Source organism: Crocodylus siamensis, chromosome 1 (assembly GCF_052110815.1).
Source record: "Crocodylus siamensis isolate JL-2025a chromosome 1, ASM5211081v1, whole genome shotgun sequence".
In the NCBI taxonomy this organism is placed as follows: domain Eukaryota; kingdom Metazoa; phylum Chordata; order Crocodylia; family Crocodylidae; genus Crocodylus; species Crocodylus siamensis.
The window spans coordinates 175,639,106-175,653,399 of record NC_143395.1 but is presented as its reverse complement, the minus strand read 5'-3'; the positions used below and the strand labels follow the sequence as shown (position 1 = coordinate 175,653,399).

General features: G+C 42.7%; 1 protein-coding gene across 1 annotated transcript in view; it reads right to left on the bottom strand.

Annotated features, from left to right (window-relative positions):
• The window catches only part of EML6 (EMAP like 6), a 324,512-nt gene that overhangs the window by 52,780 nt on the left and 257,438 nt on the right, over positions 1 to 14,294 (bottom strand). Inside the window, exons 24-27 of the mRNA XM_090049525.1 lie at positions 12,774 to 12,862; positions 11,258 to 11,434; positions 10,944 to 11,145; positions 10,543 to 10,669 (exon numbers count right to left, since the gene is read on the bottom strand). Coding sequence (XP_089905651.1) covers positions 10,543 to 10,669; positions 10,944 to 11,145; positions 11,258 to 11,434; positions 12,774 to 12,862 — 595 coding nt within the window. The remainder of the gene's footprint in view (positions 1 to 10,542; positions 10,670 to 10,943; positions 11,146 to 11,257; positions 11,435 to 12,773; positions 12,863 to 14,294) is intronic.

Sequence of the window (14,294 nt, the reverse complement as noted above, 5' to 3'; positions counted from 1 at the left end):
ACATAATTGTGCCACCCATATTAGTATCATAAAACATAGTATTAGACAATAGGATCATTGTGTTTCTTGTCATTTAAATTTTAGCTTTTCCAGTTAAAAATGGTCCAGATTCAACAATGAAGTCTTTTCTCATAAGATACAATTCCGTCATGTTTTCCTGAGTAATATGTAGTATGGCTTACAATGGTCCTGGATTGTCCGGGACAGGCCCACCACTGACCAAGTGGTCCCGTGGTGTGGGAGCGCTGCTCTTTGGGCTCCCACACCGCGAGACTGTTCCTGTGGCACCTCTGATTGGCATCCCACTTCTACACGATGTATGTAGAGCAGGGAGAAGAATGCCGATCAGAGGAGTAAGAAAGGAAGAGAAAAGAAATAAGGAGAGGAAAGAAGACAGACATGGAAGGGAGGGGGTGAAGAAAAACAAGGTGGGGAAGAGGAGAGAGAAACAACAACAATCAATTAATTCACTTAACTAAATGTACCTAATACAACTGCAAAGACATTTTAAAAACTTTCCCCACAGGCCCAGCTTTGCAATGATTGTTACACACTTCAAGTTGCAAAGGCTGATAAGGGGTTTCGGCTTCTAATTTCCCACTGCTGGAGTTAGCTAGAGGCTATAGTGTCCGCTTAGTCCCATGTCATGACTCATCTTAAATCCTGTAGTTTAAAATATGTAGAGGGTTTCTACTGTCCTCAGCATTATTTACAGAATCATTAATTTTCTATTACAAAACTAAAGGAATAAAGAAAGACACATATGCTAAGAGAGCTCTCACTTCCTTTCCTAAGGGAACACCTTAGAGCTAGGGACAGAAGTTGCACATAAACCAGTTCAAGTGATCAGAAACTGGTTTAAACCTGTAACAGAACAGAAGCTTTGTGCACATAAACCAGTTTCAAAATGGCTGAAACTGGTTTAAGATAAACCTGGTTGAATGCAGTATCAGACTTAAGTGATTTCAATCAAACCAGTTCATGAAATTTCTGTTCCAGACCCCTTCCTGGTTTAAGTTAAATCACAGTCCCCCAGCACGCTTTCCAGCCTTGGGCTAGGCTGTGCTATCTGCTGTAGCAGAGAAGGGTTGGTGGGGGAGGCAAACCCTGGCTGGGGTCTGGGGCCAGGGAGTACAGAGCTGCCCTGCCCTACTTACTGTTGGTTGCAACTGTGGACTACAAATCCCAGAGGCACCTAGAAGCAGGAAGAGGAAGTGATGAGCAACCCTGCAGGGTCCTGCTGTTGTGATTCTTGACTGCAAATCCCAGAGACCTCGGGGGCAGCAGGAAGAAGAACTGAACATACAGCCTGTGCTGGCTACGTGCCAGAGAGCTGTGCTCTAGCACCCCCCAGCTTCTGGCCTGAGCCACTGTGGGCACGTGGCTGCATTGCTTGAATCAAAAGTAAATGTCTGCCCAACTGTTTCTCAGTTTAATCTCTGCAGTTTAGACTAACCTGAAAAGATTGAATTTCTTCAGCCTCAGGCTTTTTGACTGTCTGTACTTAGCCTAGTTACTCACAAGTCATTGCTTTTCCCTATATGCATAGAAATCCTACTTCTACATAATCCCTCTTGCTTAGAGTTCCAGTATTTTGCAGTCTTTCAGTATCTTACTTATTTGAAAAGCTAGTGTAGCACAGGAGGCTTTCCCTGTGCCTTTCTGAGCTTTGATATGTGGTAGGCAAAGACCAGAGTAACAGCAACAATGGAGCTCAAAATCACTGCTCACTAGGGACATTTTAGGTACCACACCAACCCCCTCTGCACAGCCTTTTTCCTATGGTGCACAGGAGCAAGACCTGCTAAGCCCCTCACTACTGACATAGGGAGAATGATCATAGAATAATCCTGCTTTCCCAGTTCCTTGCCTGAACAAAGAGCCTGGTACTGGCATCTCCCTTCAGAGACAGAGGCATCATCTGTGGTTCCCTTCTTTTGTCTGCAGAAATGAGGAAGGATGAAGATCTCTGTATGATGGGGTGAGGGAGGCAGATGAGGCACCTGAAGGCTGGAACCCTTCTGCCCCACCAATGACACCATGGAAAATAATTGTGCCAGCCAGCCTGACTCACTCTTGCTGAAGCAGTTTCTGAGGTTGGAGGAGAGCTGCTACGCATCAGCACCATTTAAACCAACAGGTCTTAAGATCACACTTTGATAATTCCTTGGCATTGACCAATAGCCAATGCATCAATTTCATCCCAGTTCATTAAAGCCTTAGTGTGCTTGATGATAATTCCAACACAAGCAGAGCTTTGGCTAGATTGTATTTATGGGTATCCATTTCATTCTTGGTGAGAAATCTACTATATCTCCTATTCCTAATAGAAGCTACTCTGGGGCTCTTTCTACCAATTGTATGAGCAGTAACAGATCAGATTTTTGACTCAGCAACAGAGCCAGAATACTTGACCTCTCTGCTCACTTCATTTGTAGCAACCATTGTTATACTAATGCACTGAAACCTGATTTCAGTGTCAACACTGACAGCCCCTGATGTTTGTCCACCAAATGTTTTGGAATCCAGGTATATGGGCCTACATCTTAGCTTTAGTGCATAAATATCAGCCCTGCTGCCAGGAGCACAGTCTTTATTACTGGCTTCAAAGAAGCAGGCAAATAAACATGCTCCAGAAACCTTGACCCATCTACCTCTGACATCTTTGGCCGTCAAGCCTGTACACTGTGACAACCACTTTTAAGACTGGATAACATCTGCTGAGGTTTCAGGCATGAATATTATGCTAAATTATGATCAGTAGCTTTGGAGAAGTCATAATTACCAGGGATCCTGGTTTTCTCTGATAAAAAAAAAATCCCCAATTTTTGGATAAGCCCCCTCCTGCCCCACTCCCTCCAGAGTCCAGTGGAGGGAGTTTATTTCACTGCTTGCCCCAAATACAGAGTGAGCAGCAGTAGCTAGGGTGGGCAGACCCAACTGCAGTGCCTTGGAGGCAGAGGGGGGAATAACTCTGCTCTCTGCCTGCCACCTCAGGGGCCCTGCTGGCCGGCATCTGGCCCCACACCTGCCCAGCTGTTGGAGAGGTGAGGGGGGGTGACTGTGATGGAGGCAGCAGCCCCTGTCATGGTTACCCACAGCGCAAGCCCCTTCCTGCTGGGAGGGTGGGGAAAGGCTGCACTGCAGGGCGTGGAAAGCTGCTACGGACCACAGTGCTGGGAGGGGGGGTCTGGAGGGCTCTGCTCCCTCTCCCCCGGTCCCCATACTGTCTGCCACAGCTCTGCCTGCCCTGTAGCAAGGCTCCCCTGCTGGGAAGGGGCTTGTGCCCCCCAACACTATGACAGGGGCTGCTGCCTTCATCAATAGCCCTGCCTCCTTGTGTTGCAGTGACCAGGTGGGGAGGTGGCCAGATGCTGGCCAGTAGGGCCCCTTGGGGGTGGGGGCAGGGATGGGGGTTATTCCCCCGCCTCCAGCATCCAGTAGAGGGGGCTTATTCCACTGCTTGCACCAAGCAGGGAGCGAGTGGCGGTGGCAGTTGGGGTGGGCAGACCCAGCTGAGGCTCCCTGGGGGTTGTGGGGGTAGAGGGGGAATGATCCCCCTCCCTGCTCCCTTTGTCTAAGGGGCTACACTGGCTCACAGCTGCAGCAATGAAGGTGGAGTGCCCAGCAGCCCCAACTCGAGTCCTTGCTGGTGCGACAGGGAGGGGGGATCTAAACCCAGTTCAGCCCTGACTGGTCATGCCCCGCCAGCACAGCTTCCCTACAGCCGAGGGTGCGCTCTAGCACCCCCACCCAGCCCCTGGCCTGAGCAACTGCAGGCATGTGCCCACTGTTTCTCAGTCCACAAGGAATGTCTGTCCTGTTACAAAATGGTTCAACCTAGGCAGGTTCGACTGACCTGCAAAGGTTGAATCATGTCATGCGTCATGTGTTCTGTACCTGAATAATACATGCATAATGCTGACTTAGGTCTGTCCTTCCACAATAATTAAAACTTTACATTTGTAACAATCTCAAAATGCACAGTAGGTATTGTTATATGCTTTTTACATGGCTAAGATTTTATATGACTACAAAAGAAAGTGAAGATGACAGCTGGGAAAGAAGGGAAAAATAATGAGGGCCCCACATTTTATTTTTAAGAAACACACTAACCTTCAGACTCCATGTCCCTGTTCCAAAAATTCTAAGTGACAGAAAAGCAGGGTCAAATGCTCAAGCTGAAGAGACTCAAGATGGGTGCCTTTATCTTTATTTAGTTATTTAAATATATTACCTGATTTTTGAGATAATGAAGGCAATTTTTAAGTTCCTACTTTTTTATTATGGATTTTGAAGTGGATTAATGAGTTCCTCATTTATGGTAGGTAAATAATAATGATCCTCTGACATCTTGATCCATGAAAGCATCCTTCTTAATGCAGGTTGCTTAAGTATGTTTAACTTTATATATGCCAGGAAATGGTCACTTGAAATGCTGAATAGGGACAGACTCAGGTATAAGTTAAGTGCTTTCCAAACTCAGGGCCTAAGATAGGAATGTGATGCTTTTAAGGGAATCTGTTAGATCCACCATCCTACTCCTTAAAACAGTAACAACAACAAAAACATCTGAATACTATACTACACATGCAGGAAAACTGAGATAAAAATATAGGCCGGGATTCTTGACTCTGTCTTGTGCTCAAAATGCAGAGGACAAAAAGACAGACCAATAAGAAATTAGAGTAATTAATCACTTATAATTTCCAACAATATTATACATAACCTACCGTATTTTTCGGACCATAAGACGCACTTTTTTCCCCCCAAAAGTAGGGGGAAAACGAGGGTGCGTCTTATGGTCCAAAGGTGTGTGTTCTGGGGAGACGGGGGCGGAGCTTGCCCGCGGAGGCGGCGGAGCCCGAGCGGGACATCCGCCGCTTGTTTACACCGGAAGCCGGCGCCCGTGCCGGTGGCCGGGAGCCGGCAATAAAAATGGCCGGCCATCGGCACACATAGTCTCTCCTGCCATAAAAACTGGGTGCGTCTTATGGTCAGGTGCGTCTTATGGTCCGAAAAATACGGTAATTCAATGGATAGGTTTGATGTATTTGCAGTTAATGGAGATATTCTGCATAATTTATAAGCTCTTTATGGTTCTTTATTTGGATCCTCCTGATATTTGCAAAAGCAGCAATTGAACTTGCTCTATTTTATATTTGCTTGCAAGAATTACAGTAAAAACATAAAACTATGAAGGCAATTTTTTACAGTTAGGGTGGCCAAAATCTGGAACCAACTTCCCAGGGAAGTGGTCCTCACCCCTACCTTGGCCAAATTCAAGAGGAGGTTGGATGATCACCTGTCTGGGGTCTTGTGAACCCAGCATTCATTCCTGCCTGTGGCAGGGGGTCAGGCTAGATTATCTGTTCAGGGCCCTCCTGACTCTAGCTACTATGAAACTATGTCCCAATGATTTTGTTGGTAGTTTGTAGCAATAAAGCAATTTAAGATCTCTTAAATGGATACTTCATTGCTGTCCATTAATTATATTCCTGTTACTATTTAAGAGGAAGTTTAGGGAATTGATCAAATATGTAAGTGGTATAACTATACACTTAGGACTGTGTTTTTGGGAATGTTACAGGGCTACATAATATATAATTTAAAACATGGTTGTTCAACTGGAGGCCTGTGATTGGGTAGCTTAGGGTGAGACAGGGTGGCTGGCCAGGTAGTGCAGGAAGCTGGTGGGGAGACACCTGAGTGCACAGCCCTACTATTGAGGCTCACAGGGTGTGTGTGTTGCTTAGAAGTTGGACAAAAAAAAAGTTGTTTTTTAAAAAAAAGCCTCTGTGTAATCCAATTCAAGCAAACAAATGCTGTTGAATTCATGACCTTATGTAGTGAAGGTGATGCTTTTTTTTATCTTTATATCAAGAGACGAATATGTTTCATAAATCAGAATGTGACATTAAAACCATGTTCTGGATAATTTCTGCACCACCCCATAAGGGAAAGGAATAGAAGAAGTGAAAAGAAGATGTAAGAAGGGAGTCTGTGTCAAAATTCAAGATCACAGACTTGATTCTCCAGTGTCAAAAATACCTGCGATGCTGCAGATTAGCAGAGTGGTTCGTGGGCCCACGTAAGCTGGGTCAGGGTTCAAATTACACTCTGATTTGTGAGGGGGTCTGCAGCAGTGGTAGCCAGAATTTGGAAGGAGCTGCCACCACCACCTGAGCTGCTCAGAAAGGCGCGGGTGGGCTGGAGGCTCTCATCCCTTATGGAAGGCTCTTGTCTCTTATGGGGGCCTCAACCCCCCCAGGCTCCCCCATATTTCAAACCCTGTGCTATGTGTGGTTTGTGGCACTCCAAATGGCTTTGAGACACCACAAATCACATGTGTGCACTCATGGGGACGTATTCAGGCAGTTCACTGTCCATTTCAGCATCCACTCTCTGCCACTGTGACACAGGATACTGGGCAAGATAGACCTATGGTCTGACCCACTGATGTTCTTATGTTAAATCAAACTGTCCACTGCCAAAAAACAAGCCATTTTAGCATCTCTAGTACTTGCAAATATATAAAAGTATAGTGGCGAAGTGTGAGGAAAAGGAAGATGTGGGGGAACATTTTATTTCTGCTTCTGTTTTATTTATCATAATAAAAATGAAGAAAAATAGGTTTTAGATATAGAGTATAGAAAATTATATTAATAAAAGGTTACAGTTGCAATATCAAAGACTTAAAATTTAGGAAATCTGAAAATTAAGGTTGCCCCTGAAATCTTAATTTCATCTCTTCATGTATATACATTTTAATACAAAATTTGATTACATGATCATATGATTTTTTTTCCCCAAAGGGCCCTGGCCACATTCATTAATTCAGTATTTCTTTTTACCTGCCAGACCCAAGTTGTGGTCTCAGTCCTTACTTAATTCTGTCCAAAACCTGTACTGAATATAAAGATATTAATTTCCTCCTCATAATCCCTTTGAGATTAAATATCATTAAACCCATTTTGCATCAGGGAAACGGAGGCACAAAGAGATAAAAAACTCAGATTCCCAAAAGTGTCTATTGGTTTTGGGTGTCCAGCTAAAACCTGATTTTTGTACTAGTATCAAGCACTCTTGTGTTCAAACCACAGCTCAAATCATCTTTAGTTGCAGTTATGAGCATTCGATACTTCTGCAAATCTAACCTTACATATCTCACATTAGGCACCCAAAAAAAAGAACAGAGTTCTTTTAAACAAAAAACTCTTTTAACTTGCCAAGCATCATGTAAGAACTTTATGGCAGAAACATGTGGAATACCATTTTCCAAAGCAACACTCAATTCTATCCTTCGCTGAGACATCATTGCCTGCCATTCCTGCCTCATTCATTAGATATCTTCCAATTTCTGCAACAAATGGAGCAGAGACTGTATAAAAAGAAAGCAACTCTCAAACCTTTTAAATTCAAGGCACCCCTGAGAAAATTCCAGCTTTTAGTTTTCACTCATTATTTGACTATGAAAAATACCATATTTACTCAAATATAAGATGATTTTTCCCTACCCCAGTTAGCATGGAGGCAAAACTCTCATCCTACATTCACAGACAAGGAAACCTCATTAAATACATTGTTTATCATTAAATGGCTGCCAAAAGCAGAATGTGCTCAGTAATGGAAATCAGCTATGAAGCTGATTAAATGCAGCCAACACTAAGCATGACTGTAAAACTCATGGCCTGTATTGGGCAACATGAACGGTTTTTTTTACACAAATTTTATTAAAAACACACATCACCCTGTTCTTACAAAACTTCACATTAAGCATCTTTGTTTTACCAAAATTTCATATTACAAAAACAACTACATGTATTAAACCCTTAAAAAGCATTCATCAACTTTCCACAAAAGAACCCTTATAAAACTCTTGTTCTTCATCCAGAAACCTATAAAAAAGGATTACTTCAGTAACCACATGAAACTCTCTGCCCCTTCCATCAGTCCTGTCTTGTTGGTTTAGTGAAACAAGTGGGTTCAGTCCTTTTTCCTCCACTTCTCTGCCTCTTCTTTTCTGATCTCTTCCCTGCCCCAATCAATGTGGTATTTCAGTTCATGCAGTCCCAGCTTCAGACACTCTTTTCCAGTGAAAGCCAACCCCTTAAAAAAATGGGTATTTCTTACTTTCCATAAACTAGCTTTAAAACATGCTAATAAAGTCCTTAATAACTTTTCCCCTTTGGTATGAGTCCATATAGTACCATATCCTGTCCTAACAACAGGATTTTTTTGGTGACACTCAGAAAGTGGTGGATCTCACTTCACTTTCATGAATTCAGAGAGACAAGGGTATGACAATAAGGGGGGGATGATGGGGCTGCAGGAGAGTGGGACAAATTCAAGACAAACCTCCCATAATTTGATTCTACACCTGGAAAATTATTTAAAAATTACAAATTTTCCATATATAGAATCTAATTATGGGGGGGGGGGTCATCATCTTATAGTCAGGTTTGCCTTATATTTGAGTAAATATGGTAACAGAGCATTATTTTTCTATTGCCAAGAACTCAACAGGTCAGGAAGATTTTACTATGTTTTTCTGTTATAATTCACAAGACAAACCCAGAGATTTCAGTTTGCACACCTCCCAGTGCTAACACTGCGTAGCACCCTATAGCTCTCCTGAAAGGAGCAAGGCATTCCAGGGTGCCACAGCACCCTGGTTGAGAATCACTAATCTGAACCTTCCTCCCCAGCTCCTGATCTATTCTCCATCTCCTCCAACCCAGCGCCTCAACAGCTGTTTCTGCTCCTTCCTCTCTAGGCTCCCTCCAACCTGCTCTTCTGGAACCTGTTTTATTCCCTCTGCTTCTTCCCATCATATGGTTCCTGCAAAACTCTGCTCATTGTGTCTATTCAATTTCATCCCTCTATGTTTGAAAATGACTGTTTCTTCCTTCTCCAACACAAAGATTGGCTGTCAGCAAGAGGAACATTAAGAGCCCCGAAAGGGACAGTCTCACAAGTCTCAGTTCCTCTGCTTGGCATCATAGTAGCTCTTTTCTGTCCCTGCAAGCTGAACCACAGCACACTGAATAAGGGAGGAATCTCTGGGGACTTCAGCTGCCAGATTATAACAAGACTCTCCTGAGGATGCACAAACAGAGATTTTCTGTAGTTACAATTAAGCCACATTCAACACTAAACAAAAAAGCAAACAATCCTAGCACCAGACTGACAACACCTTCTCCAGGAAATTTTAACTTTCATCCAAAACAAGAGGTGCTAGTTTCTCAGTAACAGAACCCGAAGAGTTTTTAACATGGCAAAATAATGTTTGTCCTCTTTCCCCATCTTGGTCTCAGATAAAGTTGATTGTTTTAGCTGAATCTTTCCAAAATATTTCAGCCTAAAGCTGACAATGGCATGGCATGAACAGGTAACGCTTGGTGAAGAATCTTATCACAGCAAGTGCTGTTGGGTCAACTTTTACTATAAGCAGTGATACCAGTTCTCTTTCATACATATACATGGACATGCATAATAACTAAAAGAGCACATATCAATCATTTAAAGGTAGAGGGAAATGTACAAATGGTCACAAACTATGTATAAGATATAGGGTTGGTGCTGCACTGATTGCACGGCTGGAGTGGGAGTATCTTCAGACAACATGTTTTTTAGAAAGTATTATTACCTAAAGCAAAAAAAATAGGAAACTAGAAAAGGAGCTATGAAATAGCATGGCAGCTGGTTTACTCATTACAGAGCTGATCCTGCATGTCTTTGTGCACATCAGGTTTTCAAGGGCTGAAATCATCATTCTGCTGAAGCTGATCAGAATTTTGCGAGAGACTTCAATAGGTGCTGGTGTTCACCCCATGAATGCAGAATTTTAGCAGAAGCTTTTGAGCTTTCTAGGAAACCCATCCGTCCTGGGCTTGGCACTCTTTTTAAGGATAATGAAACCTTTCTCCCCTGGCATTTTAACAGCAAAGTTTTAAAAATTGAGAATTTGACAATATTAGTCAAGGCCATTTAAATAGAGTATACCCACCCATGTGTTCTACCATAATTCAGACTTGATCTAAAATACCTCTTTCATTCAAGCCCTAGGACACTCTTGTTGCCAGAATTCTGTGGTTGTGCAATAAGAACAAACATCCTCTAGAGATCAAGATGAATCAACTTGCAAGCCATGCCCTAATTTGATTTGATTTTACAGTTTTGTAGGTCCAAATACACATATGGTGGCAGGAACAAGCTCCTCCCTGAAAGTACCTGAGGTACTTCATATCAAACAGCAAGAGTGACTCCATATGATTCCAAAGTGTACTTAGAAAAATAAAGACAATTGACAGCTATACATTCAACAACAACACACTTTGTGTGTGTGTATGTACACACACACATACACACACACACACACCTCATGAGGTAGTGGGACATAAGTAAAATTTCAAAATACTGTCTTATAAAGTGTAAATATTATGTTGTGTTAATATCTGTAAAGGAATATTTTTGGTTCAATAAAAGGAGATTTAAAAAATTTACTCTTTACTTGGTAGTGAATGTATTTGCATGACATACCTTTCCTCTGCTGAAACTTCTTTCAGTTGCTGGTGGGGCTTTGTTCCCTCCATTTCTCGGATGCTTACAGCATAGATCTTAGTAGTATAATCAATAGCTTTTTCTCTCGCAACATCGCTGTCATAACCTTAAATAAAGTTAAAGATAAAATGAGCAATTTGTTTGCTACAGCTGGACAGGTGCCCAGTACCCTGACTTTTCCAAGTAGAAAACTAAGAAATAAAGATATGCAACAAAATACGCAAACCGTGGCCCTGATCCTACAAAGATTTACACAGGTTTAACTTTAAGCATGTGAGGAGTCTGATGCAATCAAGGTCAAATGCTTACGGTTAAGCATGCATGAGAGTCATTGTAGGATCAGAGGTAAACTAAACATGTTTTTCATGTAACCCTTTTACCTCCATCCTCTTCTGCATCTGTATCTGACTCCTCACTGTCAACCAGTTTACTCTCCTGGATACCCACAAACTCTCTGGTCCAGATCATCAGAGCAGTATCAGCACCACCTACAGTCAGCAGCACAGAGTCGTTATGTAACCATCGAACATTGGTTACTTGGGCACTATGACCCACATACTTCTTGAACTTTGCATGTTGACCCTGTAACACGAAGAATTCCTGTTACCAATTTTTCATATTTCCCCACAGTATTTTTTTCTCAGTTCCTTTTCCAGCACAACTTCCAACTAGAGGAATAAATACTATTTGTTACCTTCACTGGATATGAAAAAAGCTTCACAAAACCAAAATCATCTCCTGTAGCTAACAAGGTTCCATCTTTGGTAAGGCTGGCTGCATTTACGACAGTGACATCGCTGTGTCTGGGCCAAATTCCTTCACATGTAGGACCAAGAACACATGTCCAAGTATCCCACTCAATCTTCTCTATCTGAAAACAAAAATTCCCAAAACAAAGGGGTTTTAACTGTTGTCCAGTACACAGTAGGTGTATCTACACCTGTGCTTTAATGTGGCATTGACTAATTATCTCCACAGTAAAGCATCATAATCTATACGTGCACTGGTATTAGGGCGCAGTTAATTAACTCCATTGTAGGATAGTACTGTCAAGGACAGTACTATCCTATAGCTCAAATGCACATGTGGATGGTGACAGGGGCTGGCTAGGGCATGAGAGTGCTAAAGTGTGGGGGCTGCCTGCTGCTTAGCTCCACACTTTAGCATCCTTGTGCCCTAGACAGCCCCTTTATTGCCTGTCACTGCCACCCAGAACCCAGGACTGACTCCCCAGTCTCCCTGCCACCCCGGGGCTGCTCCACCCTGGCTCAAAGTGTTGCAGTCCTGGGTGCACATATAGAACTGTTTATTGCATTGCCTTAACAGCACGTGCAGATGTACCCTGTATCCCCCAAATTAGCTTCCTAAGTTGCACTTGAAAATACAGGGACACTGATAACATACAAAACTGGTGACTGTTCTATTAAAAGGATGGTGTAAAATTACTTGTTTTAAATGCTGAGTTATTTGTTTGCATTTTTCATTCTACATGAACAAATGGATGCACCTACAGACATTGAAGGTAATGAAAAATTTGGTACTTTTTTTTCCTTTTTGTATTCATGCAATTTCATTCTAAGATTTTTTTCTTTTTTAGCAAATTTGCACTTTTTACTTTTATTTCAATGGAAGAAGTAGTAGCACAATGGCAATTATTTCTGAAAATCTTGCTCACTGTCTTAACCATACTAGATCAGGTCTGAAATAATTCTGTTTTAAAAATACTAATATGCATCCCAAACTAAACGGCATTGTAGCTGCTATGAAAGGACCTATATAGAGTGATAAAAAGTTCTTGTCACAGCCACTGAAACAATCAACATTTGAATATGAAAAAATAAAGCATCGGAATGCATAAAGTACTGATTTTTAGCTGTAAAACAGCAACTTTTAGGCCAGGTCTACATGAGATGCTGACTACTGCGCAATGTCATATGGCAGGAAGCATGATGCGATGCTACTGCACAGTAGTTTTGGGCTACTGTGCTGTCAGCGTCATGGAAGAGACGTTTGGCGATGCTGCGGTACAGGAACTCGGGTTATCAACATAACTATAAACAAGTACAGTGCAGTAACTATAAACAAGTACTAAAATGACTGCGCAGTAATGACTGCACAGTCAGCATGTCGTGTACATGCAGCTTCAAAGTGCGAAACCTTGAAGTTAGTTTGAAGTGAAATATTTAAGAATGCAGATTGCATGATCTTACCTCTGCAGTTCTTATAATATGTCTTTTGCCCCTTGGTGCTTCAAAAAATAGTTGTTCTTTGGCGCCAGAATTGACTTGCAATAATTTTCCTGTAAATGAAGTAAGAGAATATTGTGTATATTATACATTATTATGAATTTTCTGAATATTTTTTTAAAGAAGGAATTTTATGACAAACTGTAATGTACCATCTACACAGCTGTTTGTGACTAGATGATAAGAACTAGCTATGAATAGGGACCTACTGAAATCACAATTTTATGGAGATCATGAAATCTGGCATTACCCCTGAAATTGGGCAATGATCACAAAATCTGCACCAACCCCCACAAAAAACTTACTGAAAATAAAATGTTGGCTCCCCACAGAGAGCCAGCAGTCCTCATAGTGCTGCAGCCCAGCCATGCAGCCTGCTGGGGCGGGGTGGGGGGGAGGTAGGCACAAAGGGGAGCCCAAGATGGTTGCCACCCCTACCCCCAGATCGGCTGAGAGGACTGCCTGTTGTGTGGCTCCACCCCTCCACCAACTGGTGGTGAGGGGTAGGGCCATATGACGGACAGCTCTCACAACCAAATCAGCAGCCAGGGATGGGGGCCACCAGGGCCCATTGGCCAGAGGTGTGTGTGTGGGGGGGGGGCCACCACAGTCAGTCCATGAAAATGGTGGCTGGCCCTGCAATCTCTCCACAAAATCAGCCAGCCACCTCCTCAAGTTAGGTAGACCCCAGCTATGAACATTTACAGGAAGAAAATCTTGACTGGAAAAATGGTGGACAATGAACCAGATGAAATTCAGCAAGGACAACTGCTAAGTCCTGCACTTGGGACAGAATAATTGCATGCACAAATGCAGGCTGGGGAATGATTGGCTAGGCGGTGGTACTGCAGAGAAGCACCAGGGGGTTACAGTACACTGTTAGTTGAATATAAGTCAACAGTGTACTCCTGTTACAAAAAAGGGCCAACAGGATACTAGGTTGTATTAACAGGAGTATTACTTGAAGATCAAGGGAAGCGATTCTTCTGCTCTATTTAGCACTGGTGAGGCTTCACCTGGAGTATTGCAGCCAGTTTTGGGTCCCATCCCTCAAGAAGAATATGGACAGATTGGAAAGAGTGCAGCAGAGAGCAACAAACATGATTAAAGAGAAAAGAAGACTCAGCGGGGATTGCCTGAAGGGCAATTTTACAGAGGCTGGAGCTGGACTTTTCTGTGGCTGTAGGGACAGGACTAGCTACAGCAAAGGACTCAAGATGCAGAAGAGGAATTGAGGTTGGAGATTAGGAGGAATTTTCTGACTATGAAAGTAGTCAAACATTGCCTAGGTTGCCTAGAAAAACTGTGGAATCTCCATCCGTGGAAATATTCAAGATCAGGTTGGATAGACATTATGCAGGGATAGTTTAGTCAGGGATGATCCTTGCTTGAACTGGATCAGATAACCTTGTGAAGTCCCTTCTGGCCCTGCTTTCATATGATCCTGTTTGGAAGTTAGTCAGAGAGAGCAGGGTGTGGGTCCAG